The sequence below is a fragment of the Puma concolor genome, chromosome E2 (genome assembly GCF_028749965.1).
Source record: "Puma concolor isolate L17-30 chromosome E2, mPumCon1.1.hap2, whole genome shotgun sequence".
NCBI classification, from domain to species: Eukaryota; Metazoa; Chordata; class Mammalia; order Carnivora; family Felidae; genus Puma; species Puma concolor.
This window is the reverse complement of record NC_141681.1, coordinates 57417823-57440917: the sequence shown is the minus strand read 5'-3', so window position 1 is coordinate 57440917 and position 23095 is coordinate 57417823. Positions and strand designations below refer to the sequence as shown.

General features: G+C 43.4%; 1 protein-coding gene and 2 pseudogenes across 1 annotated transcript in view; 2 read left to right on the top strand and 1 right to left on the bottom strand.

The window, feature by feature from the left end:
• LOC147573810 (KRAB domain-containing protein 5-like) overlaps positions 1-10109 on the bottom strand; it is a 67197-nt gene extending 57088 nt beyond the window's left edge. The window contains exons 1-3 of the mRNA XM_086688430.1: positions 10095-10109; positions 2186-2307; positions 1598-1692 (exon numbers count right to left, since the gene is read on the bottom strand). Coding sequence (XP_086544556.1) covers positions 1598-1692; positions 2186-2307; positions 10095-10109 — 232 coding nt within the window. The remainder of the gene's footprint in view (positions 1-1597; positions 1693-2185; positions 2308-10094) is intronic.
• Positions 3906-4192, top strand: LOC147573811 (cytochrome c oxidase subunit 7C, mitochondrial pseudogene; annotated as a pseudogene).
• Positions 10110-17104: 6995 nt separating the features above from the next.
• LOC112851438 (U6 spliceosomal RNA) lies at positions 17105-17201 on the top strand (annotated as a pseudogene).
• Positions 17202-23095: the final 5894 nt, after the last annotated feature.

The window sequence follows — 23095 nt, the reverse complement described above, 5'->3', positions numbered from 1 at the left end:
ATAAAGCTGATTCATATTTGAGTTACACTCACATTATCCAAGAATGTAATGAGTTGAAATTTATCCTATAACAAAATACACATGTGGAAACGAAACCACAACTAACTAATACTGTGGAAAGTCACATATAAATGGAAGCTGATTACTATGGAATTGCAAAAACAGAATAAGACAAAATTTAACCCAAAAAATTCTACATAAAAAAGATGTATTATTTAAAAGGAAACCTACTATGTATACAACTATAATTTTTAACAGTGACTGTGTACCCATGAAAAACAAGCATTTTGAATTAGACATGTCTTCATTGATAGTAAAATTATAAAGAATATTCATTAAAATCCACCATGAAAAGCTATGATAAAAATTTTTATAAATAAGCACTTATAAGACATGAAAAATATATTGCTATTAATATATTCCTCCTCATACAGAGTTTAAGGCTATAATCCCACATTTAGAACCAAGCAGAAAAACAAAAACTTTTCATTTCTAAACAGACAAATACCATCAAAGTTGTAAAATATGTTGACAATCACTTTAGAAAAATTAAATATTTGGGATTAAATTCAGATACATTCTGAGGAAAGTAGAAAAAATCGTACTGATTAATTTTTCCTGAAGTAAAATTACATGTATGAACAAACCTTTTTTATTCAATCAGAATTTTACTAATTATCTATTTTACTTCTTATAAAGCACATGCCAATGTCATAGCAGAATTTTTGATTTAATAAATCAGAAATGAATCTCATATATATATAATTAGAAAGTAAAAAATATATGACAAAGTCATAGGAACTTCTTATAAGACAAAATTATGAAATGATGCAATTATTAAGAAACAAGTTAACAATTGAGAATTTATTTTACACTGTGAGTTCTAAGTTTTAATGTTCTAGTTCCCCTATGGCATTAATTTATATAAGATTCTAAGAAACAAAAAGATACATTAAATGATTTCATCATTGAGGAATGAAACACATGAAGTGGAAATTTCTAGTTTTAGCTAATACAAAAAAAAAATGAACTTTTGAAGTGAAATAAAGGACTAGATTCTCTCATTTTAGGGAGGTGTTTTGTTATCTGATGAAATTACCTAACACCATTCTGTGTAAAACCTTTGTAACATTGGAAATCATAAATCAATAAACACATGATATTGGTCTCCACTGTTCCAGGATTTCTATACCAAACCACAATATGCCCACACTACCCTGACACACTTCTCACAGGAGGCAAAGCAGAATTTAGAAAGGCTTTAGCATAAAGTTCCTCATAAATATGGAGATTTCCCCGGGGCCCTCAAAGCAATGGAGCAGCTCTCAGAATATGGAGGCCCTCACGCTGCAAGGAAAGTCTCCTGGCCCTCGCAGTGGACAGGATGAGCCGTCACTGGAGCTAAAGTCAAATCCTTACAGAACATAGAGCATGATAATGTTGGATACCAGATGTCCTATCATGAGAGGGAGAGACCTAAAACTAGGCTTCTCAAACTTTTATTCAAGGAGAGCTACTGGAACCACATTTTAAGGTCTATCTTCCTCCTTCACATTTGGACCCCACCTCTGTCATCTGCTTCATTCATTCAACCTACCTGGGTGTGAGGCTACCTTCTCCTTTCTCTTCACTCCCCATAGCTCCTTCTTTTGCTCCAAAAAGATGTCTAGGTCTGGCTTAGACACAAGACCCGTTTAGTAGAAAAAAGAAATGAGTATTGTTAGAGATTCTAACTTTCAATCCAGTATTGCACTCAGCAGATAAGAGAGGACATTGTAAAATTCTAAGAAATGATTTCCCAAAGGCTGTTACCCAATAGCCCCTTTAGAACACATAGGAGGGATTTCCAATGTTCAGATCTTGACCTCCACTTCCAAGTACTAGACACAATGATAAAGAGTGGAAATTGGTGTTTGAGATGTGGGCAGGACCATTTTATGTCACTTAATGTTTAGAATTGCCACTAACCTACAGAAATGATGCTACTCTAAGGAAGAGGAAGCTAAAGCTGAAAAGGAAACATCATGAAGATATTTCTTTACATCTACAAACTCCTACTTCTTTCCCTGACTGCAGAGATCTGAATCCCAGTCATGCAAAGAAGAAGCTTCCAAGAGACTGTCTTCAAAGGAAGGAACAAAACCCTGAGTGTGGTTTGGGAAGTCTGGAGGGAGTTATCCTCACCAAAAAGAGGAGGTGTCCATGGGTCTCTAACATCACATCCCTGTATAGTTCCCCCTGACTGTGATTTATGAATCTCCATTCCTGAGAGAATTCTACGGCCACATCTCTGAAGGTCAGCACTCCCTGCAACAAATACCACAGTTACCAAGTGGACACAGGCAGAGTTCATAATGGTACCTATGATGAAAGAGGGAGTTAATGTCACCAGCTAGACTCCAAGACCTGACCTTTACTGCTTACCTGCTTGTACCCGCTGACCTTAGCCCCTCATTTTACTTAACCTCTTCTTTCCATCTTATCTTTTACTTCAGGCCATAGTCTCATGGTCATAGTCTCCCATGAGGGAAATAGAAACTAACAAAAGGTAATGACTGCCCTGAGGAAGAGCTTGGGCAGGCCCAGGTTGAGCTTACTCCCCACTTATATCTAAGCAGATCAACTATGGAGTAACTCATGGAGTGAGGACTTGCCTTGACCTCATTGTAATACCAAAATCTCCACGTAAGGAGGAGCACAAACCTCATTTACGTAATATACGAAGCATGATAGAACTGGTTGTTTTTTTTTTAAGTTTATTTATTTATTTTGAGAGAGACAGAGAGAGTGGGAGAGGAGGGGAAAGAGAAGTAGACAGAGAATCCTAAGCAGGCTCTGTGCTGTCCATGCAGAGCCTGATGCAGGGCTCAAACCCACAAAACTGTGAGATCATGACTTGAGCTGAAACCAAGAGTCGGACACTTACCTGACTGAGCCAACCAGGTGCCCCTCGAACTTCTTTCCTTTTAAAAAAATTTTTAATATTTATTTTTGAGAGAGAAACAGAGCACAAATGGAGGAGGGACAGAGAGAGAAGGAGACAGAATTTGAAGCAGCTCCAGGCTCTGAGCTGTCAGCATAGAGCCCGGCATGGGGCTTGAACTCACAGACTGGACTGCGAGAGCATGACCTGAGCAGAAGTTGGTCACTCATCTGACTGAGCCTACCAGGTGCCCCTAGAACTGCTTTCTCAAGGCTCATGTGTGACCTTATGCCCAACTCTACATAGATGATAAAGCTCCCCTTACCAAATATCCGTCCTAACCTTAAATAAAAGGAAATCAGGGGCGCCTGGGTGGCGCAGTCGGATAAGCGTCCGACTTCAGCCAGGTCACGATCTCGCGGTCCGTGAGTTCGAGCCCCGCGTCGGGCTCTGGGCTGATGGCTCGGAGCCTGGAGCCTGTTTCCGATTCTGTGTCTCCCTCTCTCTCTCTCTGCCCCTCCCCCGTTCATGCTCTGTCTCTGTCTGTCCCATAAATAAATAAAAAAAACGTTGAAAAAAAAATTAAAAAAAAAAATTAAAAAAAAAAAAAAAAAAAGGAAATCATTCCCCCTTACTCTGTGAGTCTGTTTTAGAAGTTATTCCCTGTGGGGGTGCCTGGGTGGCTCCGTTGGTTAAACATCCAACTCTTGATTTCCCTTGGGTCATGACCTCACAGTTCATGAGTTTGAGCCCCACATGGGGCTCAGCACTGATAGCAAGGAGCCTGCTTGGGATTTTCTCTCCCTCCCTCTCTCTCTGCCCCTGCCCCACTGGTACTCTCTCTCTCTCTCTCTCTCAGAATAAACGAACTTAAAAAAAAAAAACAACCTTACCCCTCTGTCTCTTACACACCAGGGAACAACAGTGTCTTGGAAAGAGAACTTGGTATGCTGATGTTATTCCTACCGTCTGGAATCTCTGCGCCTTTCACAGAACTTCCAACAGCACTATGTTGGGACAGAGCATCCAAGGGTTCACAACATCTGTGGTCCATAGGAGCCACTATGAGGAGGGCCCAGGGAAGAATTTGCCCTTTTCAGTGGAAAACAAGTGACAGTTACTAATTATGATGACTATGTATTTTGGATCTGGATTTGCTGCCCCCTTTTTTATGGTAAGACACCAACTGCTTAGCAAATAAGGATGTTTTCATTAATCCATTACACAGATGTGGAAAGGAGCATTTTAAGAGGTGCAGTCTCTTTGAAAAATGGATCAGGGGGGCGCCTGGGTGGCGCAGTCGGTTAAGCGTCCGACTTCAGCCAGGTCACGATCTCGCGGTCCGTGAGTTCGAGCCCCGCGTCGGGCTCTGGGCTGATGGCTCGGAGCCTGGAGCCTGCTTCCGATTCTGTGTCTCCCTCTCTCTCTGCCCCTCCCCCGTTCATGCTCTGTCGCTCTCTGTCCCAAAAAAATAAATAAATGTTGAAAAAAAAAATTAAAAAAAAAATGGATCAAATTCTTGAATACAACATACTCAATATGTTTGTAAATAAATTTATGGCATTACTTCTTAATACCTCTTTTCTGAAAAAATAAATAAATAACTTAAAAAAAAAAGTTATTCCCTGTGATCTCCTTTTTGGCTGCACATGAAGTTTCCTTTGTGTGTGATATGCCCCGATTTGAGAGACCCCCCCAAAAACAAACCACCAGAGTCCAGAGTCAAAGCCAAGTGGCAAGGGTCGTTTATTGCAGGTTCGAACCCGGTCCTCCGCGCACTTGTTGCCAGTGACGCTAAGAGGCCCCAAGCAAGGCTCTTACAGCTTCTTTTATAGACAGGCACAAACAAGTTAGGGATTTTTTGCGGTTACAGAGCTGTTATTGGTTGACATTTAAATTTGAACGCTCAGCAGAACTTGTTTGGTTCCCGCCTTTATTTCAAACCACTCAGCAGAACTTGATTGGTTCCCGCCTTTAGGTCAGACTACAACCGGGCATGCCCTGGCTGGTTTTGGAATGGCTGGGGTGGGGGTGGGGGTGGGGGCGGGGGGGGGGGGTCTTTTCTTTGCAGTTGTGAGTACACCTGGTAATTTTTCTCTTAGTCTCTCATGTGACAACCCCATATGGTGTAGTTTCTACCTGTGACTCACCAGGAAGTAAACTCATGCTAGTTAAGTTATAGTAAAAAAAAAAGTGGTTCTGACTTAAGTGAGTTTCACACTTTCTGCAGTGAGATAATTTTTAACACAGTCCCATATGCTCTAATGTATTCTCTAACTTGAAAAAATTTTTTTCTTAATGTTTATTCATTTTTGAGAGACACAGAGAGAGAGCGCGCGCATACACAAACACACACACACACACACACACACACACACACACACGAGTGGAGGAGGGGCAGAGAGAGAGGGAGACACAGAATCCGAAGCAGGCTCCAGGCTCTGAGCTCTGGGAAGGGACGGGGCTCAAACTCACAAGCTGTGAGATCATGACCTGAGCTGAAGTCAGACGCTCAACCGACTGAGCCACCCAGGCGCCCCATGTATGCTCTAACTTTAAGGTAAGAACTGTTACAGGCATACACCTTTTCTGAGGACTATGTGATGAGGTTTTGGGAGGCCAGGGGGAATAGTGGGGCTCCCAGGGTCTGGAGCCATGGCCAAGAAAGAATCTTGAAGATGTCTTTGCTGCAAAAAGGTGATTTTACTAAAAGCACAGGGACAGGACCCATGGGCAGGAAGAGCTGCCCGGGGACTGTGAGAAGAGACTGGTTATATATACACTATCGAGCTGGGGGGAGGAGGTAATGTCCAGGGGAAGTTTTCAGTGAGACTTTCATATCTTAAAGAAGACCCACAGGCTACTGGAAGCCTTAGCTATTGTCAGGCTAAGGTTGTTTGCCCTCTAGCAAACCATTAGCATTAAGACTAGGAAGTTCCTGGAGAAATGTTTTATTCTGCCAGCCTCAAGTATCTGCCAATGGGCTGCAGGTTATAGGGAAATTTAGTTCTATCTGCCATTTCCTTCTGCCTTTGTTTCCCCCATCACTATGGAGAGGTGATGTTGGTGCTCCAGAAAACAGTCTACAGGTTTCTGGAGATTAGGCTGTTGATAAGATTGCCTTTTTCTCGGTGATTTACTAAGATATTTGTAAACAGATGGAGACTCAGGTCCTTCAAGACGATGATCTCTATCAGTTAACCATTTGTTTTTTTTTCCCTTTCCTTTGTTCTTGGGCAGCCAGGAGTGCCCTGAGGAATATCACACCTGGGGGTCAGGCAGTATTTGTGGCCTGTCAGCTTGCCTCATGCTCCCTCATCACTAAGGTTATATCATACAGTACAATTTGTGTCTATTTCTTTGATAGAAAGTTTTGTGGTGAGTTACAAATGTACTTATCAAATTCTAATCTGAATTAGACTTTCACTAGAGCACATTGGAGATGTTGTTAAAATGCAAATTTTATTCAGGAGTTCCGCCCTGGGATCTGAGTCTGAATTTTTTTTTTTTTTTTAGTTTATTTATTTATTTTGAGAGAGAGAGAGAGAATGAGAGAGAGAGAGAAGCAGGGAAGTGGTAGAGAGAGAGGGAGAGAGAGAATCCCAAGTAGGCTCTGCACTGTCAGCACAGAGCCCAATGTGGGGCTTGATCTCATAAATAGTGAGAACATACCCCGAAGCTGAAGTCAGATGCTCAACCAACTGAGCTACCCTGGCACCCACTGAGCCTCCATTTCTTTTTTTTTTTTTTAATTTTTTTTTTAACATTTATTTATTTTTGAGACAGAGAGAGACAAAGCATGAACGGGGGAGGGTCAGAGAGAGGGAGACACAGAATCTGAAACAGGTTCCAGGCTCTGAGCTGTCAGCACAGAGCCCACGCGGGGCTCGAACTCACAGACCGCGAGATCATGACCTGAGCCAAAGTCGGCCGCCCAACCGACTGAGCCACCCAGGTGCCCCTGAGCCTGCATTTCTTCCAAGGTATTAGCCTATGGGCCAAGGGATACATTTTTGAATAGTAAGGAGTTGAACTCCCAGGCAAGAATTCTTGGAGGACTTGGAACTGAATGGGTTTTGATGAGGAAAACAAAGGCAAGAGAAGTGTAGCCAAAATTAAATTTACAACTTGCAGCCCACTGATAGATACCTGAGACAGGCAGAGTATGACATTCCTCAAGGAACTCATGGCTGCCTTAATGTCAGTGTTTTGCTACAGAGTACAGGCAATCTTATCTTGCCAATAGCCAGACCTCCAAGGTCCAGTAAACTCCACTTCAGCATAAAAAAAATTCCTTCAAAACTTATGTTATCTCTCCTCCCCTAACTAAAAAGTATAGAACCAGTCACTCTTCACAATCCCAGTGCAAGCTCTTTCTGCCCACGGGTCCTGTACCCGTGCTTTAATTAAAACACATTTTTGCACCAAAAACATCTCAAGAATTTTTTCTTGGCCTTTTGCTCTGGAACCCAAACTTCAAATCACATTAGGTTTTATAGCAATTACAGGTTCTACTAGAAGAGCAAGAAAGGCAACAACAAGCCTTCTGAGCATTTCCTATTTACTACATAGTATGTAACAGTTTTTCATAAGTTAATAAAAACATAGATAATCTAAGACAGCAAACACATTATTCTATTTGTATGCAAATATTTTTAAAAAATTTTTAACGTTTATTCATCTTTGAGAGACAGGGAGAGACAAAGTGTGAATGGGGGAGGGGCAGAGAGAGAGGGAGACACAGAATCCAAAGCAGGCTCCAGGCTCCAAGCTGTCAGCACAGAGACTGACACAGGGCTTGAACCCCCGACCGTGAGATCATGACCTGAGCCGAAGTCAGTCGCCCAACTGACTGAGACACCCAGATGCCCCTATATGCAAATATTTTGTCAAACATCCAGTACATGGAGTGGATCAATCTTTTTTGTTTTTTAATGTTTATTTATTTTGAGAGAGAGAGAGACAGAGAGAGAGAGAGAGTACGCAGGGGATGGGCAGAGAGAATCCCAAGCATGCTCTGTGCCGTCAGCCCAGAGCCCGAGGTGGGGGCTGGATCTCATGAACCCTGAGATCATGACCTGAGCTGAAACCAAGAGTCAGACATTTCACCAACCACCCAGATGCCACTCAATCATTTCTTTTGAAGGCCATGGATTTTTGCTCTGTCTTCTTCAATTTTGACTTCTCAAATTTCTCAATCCCAGCCATATTGGGTTTGTCAGACATGGTTGCAGAGGAAGCAGAGTAAGTCTCATGAGCAGGTCAAATCTAGTCTGTGCAGTGACGACCACCAAGTGCCTAAAGATTTTATGTTTAAGTAATCTCTACACCCAAGGTAGGGCTCGAAATCACAACCCTGATTTCGCTCCACCAACAGAACCAGCCAGGTGGCCCTCTACAGGTACTTTCTTATGTTAAAGAAGACTTACAGGATCCTGGAGGTTTGGTTACTGTCCAGCTAAGGTTGCTTTATGTCTTGAGAAAAGCATTAACATTAAAGCAGTTGTGAATTCCTTTTTTTTTTAATTTTTATTTTTTTTAATTAAATTTTTTTTTTTTTTACGTTTATTTATCTTTCAGACAGAGAGAGACAGAGCATGAACAGGGGAGGGGCAGAGGGAGAGGGAGACACAGAATCCGAAACAGGCTCCAGGCTCTGAGCTGTCAGCCCAGAGCCCGACCCGGGGCTCGAACTCACAGACCGCGAGATCATGACCTGAGCCGAAGTCGGCCGCCCAACCGACCAAGCCACCCAGGCGCCCCAAAGCAGTTGTGAATTCCTTGAGGAATATCTTACTCTGCCAGTCTCAACTATTTATCAGGGGGCTGCAAGTCAGAAGGAAATTTAATTTTATCTACAATTTCTTTTGTCTTTGTTTTCCTCATCAGAAACTACAAGCAAAGGTAACTCGAAAGAAGTTTCCAATTTAAAGGTGATAATTTCTGCACATCGCAGTAAATCCATCTAAGATCCTTAGGAATGATTGAGAGGAAAAAATATGAACTTTAAAGGGGAAATATCGGGGCGCCTGGGTGGGTCAGTGGGTTGAATGTCCGCCTGGCTGGTCCAGTGGGTTGAGTGTCTGCCTTCGGCTCGGGTCGTGATCTCGCAGTCAGGGAGTTCGAGCCCCGTGTCAGGCTCACAGCCTGGAGCCTGCTTCGGATTCTGTGTCTCCCTCTCTCTCTGCCCCTCCCTGCTCACACTCTGTTCTGTCTCTCAAAAATGAATAAATGTTAGAAATATTTTTTTAAAAAAATTAAAAAAAATTAAAACAAAATAAAGGGGAAATATCTACCAGAGAGCCCAAGCCAAGTAAAAGAAGTTAACATCATCTATAATGAAAGAAATTGATATCAGTGCCTAAGTCAGACTAAAGGACCTATTTATTATCACTGGTGTGTTCTTGTGGACAGCAAAAAATAAATCAGAATATAAATCAAATTACGAGCATATGGTTGATTTATACAAAGTTCAATCACCTACAATCTCTATGTCCTGTAATATTTAATGTATCCTGGTCTACACAGAGCTAATAAAGCATCTAGATGGGACCTAAATGTGAAATGGTTTTCTTGACTGATATCCCAGGACCAGACCCCATCAGCAATAGGAATCTTGGATTCAAGGCCTTCCCCTGTGAATCTGTCACAAAGGGAATATTTTCAATACTTGTAGGACTTTAACTCAAAGCGACAATTGTTGATGTGCTATTGGAGGCCAGGCTGGAGAAGGGAGAGAAGGCTCTGGGATATACAGGAGACGTGTTCTAAAGACCTAACCTTAAGTATCATTTTTAAAAAGGTGTAGGGGCGCCTGGGTGGCTCAGTCGGTTAAGCATCCGACTCTTGGTTTCGGCTCAGGTCATGACCCCACGGTTCATGAGTTCAAGCCCTGTGTTGGGCTCTGCACTGACAACACTGAGCCTGCTAGGGATTCTCTCTCCTCTCTGCCCACCCCCCACTCATGCTCACACACGCGCTCTCTCTCTCTCAAAAGAAATAAACTTGAAAAATATAGTACTTTAAAAAATAAATAAAATGGCTTAAAAATGAGGTGAACACATAAGGCAGAAATATCAGAGCTAGAGGAATCAACATTTGCAATTTCTAAAAGCACGGAATTTCAGGAGAAAATGATGACACAGCCTCTGACGTGGAACATGCGGCTTACCCGAGAACTGGCCATTGCTTCTTTCACCTCATCCTCTAGATTCCTTTCTCAGAAGGTATTTGTGGAGAAATCACCGCTACATCAGGAGAAAATGCCTTCAAAGCCACCAGCTGACTCTCTTCACGTGTAAAGTCGCCTGCAGGCAGGACTTGGAAATGCAGAAAACGCCCAACTTCTAGTCCTTTGTGTCCTGAGCTCTCAGAAACTGTGAGCTTTTACTTGGAGGCCGATCCCTGCCTTTTCCTTCTCTACTTTCGGGGGCGTCCTGTCCCACAGATGCTCACAAACTCAACTAAAGCATAGGAAGACTGTGTTGCCTGGACCTACCTGATCCTCCCAGACTCGTGTAGAGGAGACCCTGTTACCTCTCCTTGAGCCAAAGCTTGCCCTCAACTCTCCTAAATTCATGGGAATCCTTCCTGCTTAACCCTGGCCTCGCTTAGAATCACCTGGAGCAGTTGTAATTAAAACAACACTGTTGTTTCCACCCACACCAACTGACGGGGGAGGGCACCAACAACGATGGTGTTTGAAACTCCACACGTGAACCCATTAGGAAGCATTTGGGGAAGTGACCAGACGGAAAACTAACCATGGCTATGGTTGTTGTCCAAAAATTTTTTTTTAATCCTTATTAACATTTATTTATTTTTTGAGAGTCAGAGAGAGACTGAGCACGAGCAGGGGAGGTGCAGAGGGAGGGAGACACAGAATCCGAAGCAGGCTCCAGGCTCTGAGCTGTCAGCACAGGGCCCAATGAGGGCTCAAACCCAAACCCACGAACCATGAGATCATGACCCGAGGTGAAGTCAGTCGCCCAATGGACTGAGCCACCCAGGCGCCCCGATTGTTGTCCAAATTTAAATTCATGCCTTCTCCACTGATCAGAGTTTTCTGGCGATTTACACATTCCCCCCTCTTTCTTCTATGCAGAGGGAGCCTTCCAAATGGAGATTTCTTTTATAAATGTAAATGTCTCTTTCAAAGGAAACTTCTGTGTTTCAGAGATTTCCCTTTGTCTACTGTTTCTTTAAAATAACAAGCCTAGGGGCACCTGGATGGTTCAGTCAGTTAAGTGTCCGTCTTCGGTTCAGGTCATGATCTCTCAGTCCGTGAGTTCGAACCCCGTGTCGGGCTCTGTGCTGACCGCTGAGTCTGGAGACTGTTTCAGATTCTGTGTCTCCCTCTCTCTCTGCCCCTCCCATGCTCATGCTCTCTCTCTGTCTCTCAATAATAAATAAATGTTAAAAAACAATTTAAAAATAAATAAAATAACCAGCCTAAACTAACCCATGTTTTGGGGTGGCAAAATGCTTTCCTTCAGTAGGTAAATGCCTATTTTCATAAGTAACTGCCAAATAGTTCTCGAAAGTAAATGTAACTTTTACACTCCTATCTGCAATACATGAGAATTCTAATTCCTCTACATTTTCATGGAAAGTGGTATTATCATTTTGTCTTAATTTTAGCCATTCTAGAAAATATTAAGTGGTTTCTCACTATAAAATATGAAGCGGCCTTGCTATATTTGTCCTGGTGACTGAGAAGACTGTGTAGGACAAGAAACGTTTTGTTTTTGCATCTAGATTCCTTGGCTGATCTAATAATCAAACTGACATAAGACAGATTTGATAAAATTTGGAAGTGAGGTTCATGAGCAAATTGCCAAGAAAAAATTCTTGAGACGTTTTTGGTGCAAAAATGTGATTTTGTTAAAGCACAGGTACAGGAGCTGTGGGCAGAAAGAGCTGCACTGGGCTTGGGAGAAGTGACTGATTATATAACTTCTAAGTTTGTGGAGGAAGGGGGGTTAGAGATGATGTAAATTTCTAAGGAATTTTGAAGCAAGGCTTTCCAGACCTTGACGGGCTAGCTGTTGTTAAGAGAAGGTTACTTTTAAGTCTTTGATATGATATAAACATGAAGGCAGCCATGAGTTCCTTGGGGAAGAGTCATGCTCAGCTGTCTCAGGTGTCCATCAGTAAGTAGGCTGCAAGCTGTAAGGAGATTTAAGCTACATTTCTCTTTGCCTTTGTTTCCCACACCTGATTAACAGGACAAAAATTTAATTTCTTAATTACAGGAATCCTAAAGATATGAGGCTTAAAAACAGGCGATTCATGCTTATATGCCATGCTGACTTAACAAGAAGGGGGTAGGGATTTACAGTTTCAAAAAGGGGGTAAGTAGGGGTGCCTGGGTGGCTCAGTTGGTTGAGCATCCGACTTTGGCTCAGATCATGATCTCAATGTTCGTGAGTTCAAGCCCTGCATCAGGCTCTGTGCTGACAGCTCAGAGCCCGGAGTCTGTGTCTCCCTCTCTCTCTGCCCCTCTCCCACTCATGCTCCCTCTCAAAAATAATAAACATTACCAATAATAATAATAAACAAATGGGGGAAGTACATCCACAGGGAAATGGAAAGAAGAAATATTTGGTAAACTAATATTTGCCATGCCAGGCAGGTAACTCTTTCTAATATAAAAATTTGTCTCTGGGAGGGTGGGTGATGGGTATTGAGGAGGGCACCTTTTGGTATGAGCACTGGGTGTTGTATGGAAACCAATTTGACAATAAATTTCACATATTGAAAAAAAAATTTGTCTCTGGAGGGCACCTGGGCAGCTCAGTCGCTTAAGCATATAACTTCAGCTCAGGTCATGATCTCATAATTCATGAGTTCGAGCCCCGTGTCAGGCTCTGTGCTGACAGCTCAGAGCCTGGAGCCTGCTTTGGGTTCTGTGTCTCCCTCTCTCTCTGCCTCTCCCCTGCTCTCTCTCTCTCTCTCTCTCAAAAATAAACAAACATTAAAAAAAATTTTTTTTTGTTTAAATTGTCTCTGGTGTAAACTCTCTTCCTGATAGAGTGATAGAGGTCTCCCATCTAATTTCTTTTTGGTATATAGATCAGCCTCAGAAAAGAAGAGAATCCTTCTATTTGCAGCAACAGAATAAAACTGGAGGACATTTTGTTAGGTTAAATAAGCCACATAGAGAAAAATAGATACTGTTTGAAACTACATATATGCAGGATCTTAAAAAAGTTAGAATCATAAAAGTGAAGATTAGCAATGTTTGTTGCCAGGAGCTGAGGGTGGGGAAAATGTTGAGATGTTGGTCAAGTGGTAAAAAGGTTCACTTATGCAGGATGTGTAAGCATGCAACATCAAATGTACATCATGATGACTATAGTTAATAATAGTGTATTGCACGTTTGAAATTTGCTAGGAGAGGGCATCTGAAGCATTCCCACCACACACACACACACACACACACACACACACACACACACACACTTTTTAAAATTTACATCCAAATTAGTTAGCATATAGTGCAACAGTGATTTCAGGAGTAGATTCCTTAATGCCCCTTACCCATTTAGCCTCCCACAACCCCTCCCGTAACCCTCAGTTTGTTCTCCATATTTATGAGTCTCTTCTGTTTTGTCCCCCTCCCTGTTTTTATATTATTTTTGCTTCCCTTCCCTTGTGTTCATCTGTTCTGTGTCTTAAAGTCCTCATATGAGTGAAGTCATATGATATTTGTCTTTCTCTAATTTCGCTTAGCATAATACCCTCCAGTTCCATCCACGTAGTTGCAAATGGCAAGATTTCATTCTTTTTGATTGCCGAGTAATGCTCCATTGTATATATAGACCACATCTTCTTTATCCGTTCATCCATCGATGGACTTTTGGGCTCTTTCCATACTTTGGCTATTGTTGATAGCGCTGCTATAAACATGGGGGGTGCATGTGTCCCTTCAAAACAGCACACCTATATCCCTTGGGAAAATATCTAGTAGTGCAATTGCTGGGTCATAGGGTAGTTCTATTTTTAGTTTTTTGAGGACGCTCCATACTGTTTTCCAGAGTGGCTGCACCAGCTTGCATTCCCAACACACACACACACACACACACACACACACACACACACACCTTAACTACAGGAGGTAAGGGACATGATCATTAGCTTGACTTGTTGGAGAAATGAATAAAGTACGCCAAAGATGGCAGATGCGGCTAAAACAAACTCTGGTCGCTAGATTAGAGATCCCTCCGCGTTCTTCTTCCTTTGCTGCACGTGCACCCCCCCCCCCCCCCCCCCCGCCACACACACACACACACACACACACACACACACACACACACATGGGAGGCTTACAAGTATAAATTACCCTTCCTGCTCGCATCTGGGGCTCAGATCTTTGGAGAAACAATCTCCTCTGAGCCCATCGGTGTTAAATAAATCTCTGATCCACCAAGATCTCCGAGTGCCGCTTGATTTTTCCGCCAACGTTCCAGCCTCGTTCGGAAACAGACGGTGGCAATCTTTTTTTTTTTTTTTAAGAGTTTATTTTTAAGTAATCTCTACACCCAAACGTGGGACTCGGACTCATGACCCCAAGATCAGGATTCACATGTTCTTCTAACGGAGCCAGCCAGGTGCCCAACTGTGTTCATCATTTTGTAGCTAGTGCAGAGTGGGGAAGGACATCTGGTTCCGGGGATCCCAAACAGACCAGGGGTTGTTTTGTTTTGTTTTGTTTATTTTTATTTTTTTAGAGGCAAAGAGAGAGAGGGGGAGACACAGAATCCGAAGCAGGCTCCAAGCTCTGAGCTGTCAGCACAGAGCCCCACGCGGGGCTAGAACACACAAACTGTGATCAGGACCTGAGCCAAAGTCGGATGCTTAACCGACTGAGCCTCCCAGGCACCCCCAGACCAGGTTTGGCCACTAGCTGCTGACAAAATCCAAGGCAGAAGAGCGGTGGTGGAACAGGAAAGGGATTTCCTTCAGTGGGACCAAAGGGGATATGCAGGTGAGCCGAACTCTAATTTCCAAACATCTGCTCTCCTTATCCTGTGAAGTGTATGCCTTTACTCTGAAATCCTAGACCCCTATCGATATGGGGAACAAAGGCGAAAAAAAAAATCAATCTCCTTGCAACTTGCAGCCCATTGACAAACCTTGAGACAGACTGAGTGATTTTCTTCTAGGAACTCAAGCACCTCCATGTTAATAGTTTGCTAAGGGCAAAAGGCAATCTTTTCCTTCCTTCCTCCCTTCCTTCCTTCTGAAGGACAGAGAAAGCAAGCAGGGGAGGGGCAGAGAGAGAGAGGGAGAGAGAGAATCCTAACCAGGCTCCACCCTGTCAGCCCAGAGCCTGACATAGGGCTTGAATCCACAAACTGTGATATCATGACCTGAGCTGAAACCAAGAATCTGCCACTTAACCAACTGAGCTACCCAGGCACCTCAGCAATCTTTTGCTTTAGCTTGACATTATCCCAAGCACCACACCCCCTCCCAAGATGCTGTAAGTCTCCTTTAACATATAAAAATACCTTTGGAAACTTCCTTTAACTCTACTTCCCCAAGATAACAGGTTGACAATCAGGCTCCAAGCATATGGCCCACTGATATACATCTGAAGGGTCTCATGACTGAGTTTTTAGTAAACAGTAATAAATGACCTTTTCTGAACTACAGGTAGTCCCTCAAGGTCCTGGAAACCTTGTTTCCAAAATTCCTTAGAGACTTACACTATCCCTAACCCCCTCCCCACCTGAAGGTATATAACCAGTCACTCTTCACAGTCCTAGTGCAGCTCTTTCTGCCCACGGGTCCTGCCCCTATGCCTAAATAAAACCACCTCTGCACCAAAGTCGTCTCAAGAATTCTTTGTTCACTTCTGAACCCCAACATTGCCACATCACCTACCCCCTTGTCTTTACCTCAGAATGACATATATACCTCATTTTACCTGTGTTTAAAATTTCCATGCCTATGTGGTATTCATCATAGGTACAGCAGTAAATTTTATTTTCTCATGTTAATCTGGTCTCATGTCAATTCGATTCTTTTTTTTTTTTTTTTTTTTTTTTTTTTTTTGAGAGAGCAAGCACAAGTAGGAGAGAAAGGAGCAGAAAGAAAGGGAGAGAGAGAATCTATCAGTGCAGAGCCTGACACAGGGCTCAATCCCACAAACCATGAGATCATGACCTGAGCTGAAATCAAGGGTCAGATGACCAACCAACTGAGCTACCCATACACCCCAGGATCCTTGTCTAGAAGGACCCTTGAGGGGACAGGTCTACTCTTGCTCCCCAACAATGGTAATTAGATATTTGTCCTGCCAACAGATGGGTCACTGAGATAAAATGTACTTCTGGTAATAACCAGAGTTTGGGAAGGGCCCCCAGTTTAGATTCCTCTGTGTCATTAAGGGAGAAGCAAAATTTTTCTTGAGTCTACAGGGTCTCAATTGTCTTCAGTTGAAAATAATCCACATGCCAAAGTGGCACATTCTGGCAGGGGCGGGGGAAGGAGGGCGCTGTCCCAAACCCTTTCAAAGCACAGAATTTAATAAGAAATCAAGGCACCAAACCATACAATCTTTGCTCCTGTATATCTGCTTTTAGATTTCAGCAAAACATTAGCACTACCATTGAGACATGGGAGGAGCAGTAAACCAAACCTCTGACCTCCTCTAATCAGTTCAGTGAGGCCACAGCCCAGGGTGGGGCCAGAGCTGGAAAAGCTTCTGGAGACAGGGCTCTGGGTGGAGCTGGGGAGGCAGATTGCTCTAGGCTTCTGAGCTCCCTGCCTGTGGGGTATTTATTCCCAATTCTGTCTTCCTACATTTGCCTAGTAAAAACTTTGTATGATTATATTCCACTTAAGCCAATTACCTACTTTACAACATAATAATAAGCAATTTAACGTAAACTCTTAAGAGTTTTCTGGGACAATCCCACCAGAAACTAAAGTTGGCCCTTGAAAAACATGGGTTTGAATTTGCGCCAGACTACTGAGACATGAATGTTTTTCAACAAATACAGTACAGTACTGTATTTTCCTTTTGATTTCCTGAACAGTCTCTAGCTTTCTTTATTGTTAAGACTCTAGTATATAAGCTGCATATAACACACAAGATACATGTTAATCGATTGTTTATGTCATTGGTAAGGCTTCCAGTCAAGAGTAGCCTGGTAAGAGTCAAGTGTTTGGGTGTTCACATCTGCAGCACATATACTAAAAATGGAATAGTACAGATTAGCGTGGCCCCTAGAATGATATGCAAATTCATGAAGCGTTCCATATTTAAAAAAAAAAAAAAAGCCAAGTTTTTAGGGACTCAAAAGTGACACACAGATTTTCATCACCGTGGGGTCAGTGCCCCCAACCTCCGTGATGTTTAAAGGTCAAGTAGATCTTATTCTTAATAAGGTAAACAAATACTACGACTACAAAACTCTTTCCTTTGTGGATGGCCTTCAGGGGCCACAAGAGTACTCATAAAACCACAGAGAAATGAACCCATAGTCCTCTGTGAACCACCCGTTCCTTGCACTGACCCCACAGTCTGGAATTCAACCGTGTAACCATTTGCTCTAGACTGGAAGTCTCTAGATGGTAGGGGCCATTGCTCTTCATCTGTTTTTCTCATGACCACATTAAGTAGACACAATCACTTTCTCTAGCAGTTTGTAAGCCTCCTCAGTGTTCATCCCAGAACAAGGAACGTGGATTAACTCACACCTGGGTGCAGGGAGATTCCTTCTATGGGGGAAGAAGAGGACCCTGAATGACTCACCCCACCTCCTCTGAGATAGAAGCAAATTCAAATACTGTTGTCATCCAGACCCCAGTCTGCACACGATATTCCCCACATCCTAAACAGTCCCCGGTGCTGGAGAGAGTGTCCCCAGTGAGACTGACCTGCTGCCTCCAGAGTGATGGAGAGGAGAGACTAGGGGTGGGTCTGTGGCATCAGGTAGATCTTGGATCTGTTAGGTTGAGAGCACCCATGGCCCCAGGTGTGACACAGCCTGTCCCTGAGCAGGACACTCTTATGTAAGATGCCTCTACACCAGTAACACAGTTTACACTTAGGTTTAATTGTGGTCATGGCTCTGGATATTTTGAGTCCTGACCTCCCATGCCTAGGGACCTTCTCCCCTCTTGACATGGCATCAAGGCAGGGCTTGCGTCCCTGAAAAGGGCTGCTTTTGCTGCCCATACTCTTTGGCACTGAACTGGACAGCAGGAGCACCTCACACAGCTGCAGCAGATCACTGAATGAAATCTGGACAACACTGGGGGCCCGTTCCAGTGAGGACCTTTGACTTCATGTCTCTGTCCATCTGTCAAGCTCAAGAAAACATGTCCCCTGGATTACCTGCACGTCCTCAAAAATCTTGCCTTCTCTCATGAATCCCAAGTAGAGAGACTCTGTGTGCAGATTCTAGGTGGAATTGTACCTCTATCTTTGTGGTTGCTACAGAAATAGGAGGGAGCCCCGAGGGGAGATGATGCTCTAACCCATCTTAAAGATCCCCATGCACTGGATGCAGAACTTGTTGCTGCAGGGGTGACTGGGTGGCTCCGTTGGTTGAGCATACAAGTCTTGACTTTGGCTCAGGTCATGATCTCATGTTTCGTGAGTTCCAGCCCCACATGGGGCTCTGCACTGGCAGCAGGGAGCCTCTCTGGGATTCTGTTTCCCTTTCTGTCCCTCCCCTGCTTGCTCTCTCTCTCTCTCAAAATAAACAAATATAAACTTAAAAAAAAAAAAGAATTTGAATCTGCAGTGTTAGGTCTCTGCAGGGAAGGGGAAGCAGCAGGTATTCTCATCACATGTACGGGCATTTGGGCAACAGACGGAGGCAGTTCAGAACCTCAGGTCAACTTGGTGCATGCACTTATCTCCCTGGGATTCCCAAGCCCCACTGTCTCCATCAGTTTTAGGTGTGAACATTAAAACAAGCTGGAACTGCTGATGGTCACCCTGTGATGCTGTCTTCGCTGGAATCTAACTTTGCTCTAGTGGAGACAGTAGGACTCATATAAGCAAAGACATCTTCCTGCAGGAGGATTTTGGGGCATCTTAGCTCTGTGCTGCACAACTGTGGGTTAGAGCTGGAAGCCCCAGAAGGAATTGGGAAGAGGTACTCTGTGAAATGCTCCTCCAGAGGGGGTCTAATGGGCACCTGAAGTGTTTAGGTGGGGATTGGTAGTTCTGGTCAGTGGTGAGGGGAACAGAATTAAAAACAAAATGTCCTCCCAAACCAGAAAACCTCCAGACAAAAGCAGAAGAGAAAGAGAACACTTTTATTACAGAATAAGCATTAAACTGGAATGTGATGCCAATTACAGGCAATCCACTAAGTGATTAAAGACCAAAAGAAATCTCACGTTTTTGGATAGCCAAGCAGATACATATACTTATCATATTCGTGTGATAAGGTAAATAACAGGCCTCAAGTAAGAGGATTGGACAGCATTTGCTATTTGGGGTGACTGTGTGCTGACTGGCCTATTCCAAGTTACAGTAAACCCACATCTTTAGGACAGGAAGTATTTTTTTTGCACCATGGAACTTTTTCCTGCTGGACTTAGGCTCCTACCCTTCATGCAGAAACAGAGCAGTGGGCATGCTATCCCTTGATGTTCACATGTCAAAGAGCTAGATCCCATGCAATTGAGAAAGATATTCGCCGACCTGAAAGTTGAAGAAAGCTTTCTTCAGCTTAAAAAGATTTACATATATTTCAAAGATATGGAGAAACAAATGACAAGATTGGTAAAGTGAATATTCCAAGAAAAGGGAGGTGATGGAAAATCTCTTATTTTTGGCTCAGAGTATTAGGCTTCCTGTGTTGTTTGTCCTTACCACAGCCAGGCCCAAGGCCCTGACCACCTAGGGCTCGTTGACATGTGGATTCCCGCAGGCCCAGGATTCAGGCAGCTGGCGGTGGCCTCGAACTCACTGTCCTGCAGAGGGGTTAGAGAAGGAAGGAGGAGGCAGTGCTGGACAAGGCTCAGCAAGGACACGAGTAGGGAGCCCGCACAGGTTTGGTGTTAGGACTGCTGGTGCCGTAGACACGGATTCAGGTTGGGGTTGGGTGTGCTCTGCCTTACTCCTGTGTGCATGCAGGCACGTGGCATTCTGAGGACTGCTCCATGAGCCTAGGTTGCTGCAGGAGACTCGGTCCCCGAGTGTGGTATATGCCAGGTTTGCTGGGGGCACTTGTGAGGGTTTGGGTGGAATTTCTAAGAGCACAGGCTCTGTGGCCCCTCTTCTTGAGAGGGGAGGTGTGTGTGTGTGTGTGTGTGTGTGTGTGTGTATGTGTGTGTGTCTATTGCTGGGGAGCGGTGTGTCATTGCTTAGTACACATGTGTGGGTAGACAGAAGTCCATGGTGACTGCACAGTGGGTGAAGGGGACTCAGGGCCAGAATTCTGTCCTCCAGAAACTCCCCAGTCCACAGCTTCCTCCCCAGTCCATGGCGTCACAGGATGATCCATGGTCTGAAGGCCTGGAGCGGGTGAGTGGCGTCTCCCTCCAGCCCAGGTCCCTGCAGCCAGGTCTGAGTCAAGACAATGCACTCAAGTGTCCTGCCGCAACCAGGTTCACTCTCTGGAGACACTTGGTCCAAATGGCAGAGCTTTAGAACAACGACACTCCTCTCCTTTGGGCATCTCTCACGGGGCAGCATCAGGAATTATTCTAGCTGAGCATGAAGGTGTCTTCACAGCTGTGTTTGAAATGAGCAAAAGGACCACAACAGAGGACAGCTGGGAACAGAAGGAAGCCTTTGACGGCAGTGCCATCCACACGTCTGTGAGTTGTGTTGTCTTGTACACAAGGTAAGTCATGATCGGTGTTAAGTAATAAAGCATATTATAACTGCACTAACGGACCAGGTTGTGTTCATCGTCCCTTGGGTTGTATGTGCATGCCTGTGTCTTCTTGGACTTTGTGCTGCCACAGGCCTTTGATCTCTGTCCTTTAGGTACTTGTATTTCCTCACATCTTTAAATAGCTAATAAAAAACTCATTGGGGAGGGTGCCTGGGCGGCTCAGTCGGTTGAGCATCTGACTTCAGCTCAGGTCATGATGTTGTAGTTTGTGGGTTTGAGCCCTGCATCGGGTTCCACACTGTCAGCACAGAGTCCACTTCAGACCCTCTGTCCCCCTCTCTTCTGCCCCTCCCCTGCTCGTGCTTGTGTGCGTGCTCTCTCTCCTTCTCTCTCAAAAATAAACATTAGAAAAAAAAAAAAACCCTCTTTGGGGAAATACATGATTCTAGGTCTGGGACAGACCTGAGAGTCTGGAGCATCTTATACTGGTATAAAAATGGACACTTCCCAACCCCCCCCCCCAAAAAAAATTGGAACATATCAAAGCCACATGAAAGAAAACCTTTAAGGACTCCTGATGCCCAAAGCTGGAATAATTTGAGCGATAAAATAAATAGCATCATACTGGATTATAATACCTACTGTAAGTTAACATCCATGAGTTCATGCTGACATGAATCAATAATTGAATAAACAAATAAATGAGGAAGGGACAAATCTTCCTGGCAGAAAAATGCTAAAGAGAATATATATTTTCACACACACACAGATATATACATATACGTATACATATATATGCCTCCTTTCAGGAGAAAGGCATTAATTTAACTCCCCTTGGTTTTGTTTTGGGATGAACTCAGTGACTTCTAAACAAGTATGGAAATGGGAACACAGTAATTTCATGAAGATACCTGGCAAGCATCAGCTGAACCAAGGGATCACGGTTAACAGCACCAGTGATACATCAAGATTATTTCCTGAATCTCTGATATGATATGACAGGAGATTGGGATATTCTTCTAAAAATCTACGAACATATTCTAATCATTAAAAAATAATCAGACAAACTCAACTTTAGTGACATGCAAAAATAACACCTGACCAGACTTCCCCTAACTCACTAAAACCATGAAAAACTAGGAAGGGTTAAAATACTGACACAGCACAAGGGACACTGAGGAGATATGATGACTAAAGAAAATGTGGTATTCTGAAATGGATCCTGGAACATGAAAATATATTGTTACAACTGGTGAAATGCAAATAAAGCGTGAAGTAAATTAACAGTGCTGTGCCAATGCTGGTCCTCAGTTTTGTCAACAGTGTCATGGGGGTGCCTGCCTGGCTCAGTCAGTAGAACATGGGACTCTTGATCTCGGGATCATGAGTTTGAGCCCCACATTGGGGGTAGGGATTATATAAACAAACAAATAGAAGTATCTTGGTAATGTACAACATTAATATGTGGATACACTCAGTGAGAAGGTATATAGGAAGTTTCTGTATTATCTTTGCTACTTATCTGCACATATAAATTTATTCCAAAATAAAAATTTACATTAGAAATTGTAACTGCTTGTAATTTAATTATAGAGAATTACATTACATTATTGGCATGTTTAAGTTAATATCCTTTTGTTGTTGCTGTTATTCTGAAGTTATCCAGTGTGCTTCCTTGGTGATTTCAAAAGCAATATAACTCTTCATTAAACAAAAACAGTTTTGTATCTTTTGCCCCCAAACTGTTACTACAGGTGACCCTTGAACAACATGGGTATTTGGGCTGTCAACCCGCTGTGCAGTTGAAAATGCATGTATAACTTTTTTTTTTTTTTTTTTTTGAGAGAGAGGGAGAGAGAAAGAGAATGCATGAATGGGGGAGGGGCAGAGGGAGAAAGAGAATCTTAAGCAGGCTCCATGGCCAGCATGGAGCCCCATGTGAGGCTTGATCTCATGACTGAGAGATAAGACCTGGGGCCAAAATCGAGTCAGACCCTCAACCAACTGGACTACCCAGTGCCCCATAACTTTTGATTCTCCCAAAACTCAACTAATGTTGACCAGAAGCCTTACTAAAACCATAAGTCTAGTAACACCTATTTTGTATGTTATATGTATTATGCACTGTTTTACATCTTCATACATATTATATAATTTATTCTTACAATAAACCTAGAAGAAAATGTTATTAAGAAAACCATAAGGGGCGCCTGGGTGGCGCAGTCGGTTAAGCGTCCGACTTCAGCCAGGTCACGATCTCGCGGTTCGTGAGTTCGAGCCCCGCGTCAGGCTCTGGGCTGATGGCTCGGAGCCTGGAGCCTGTTTCCGATTCTGTGTCTCCCTCTCTCTCTGCCCC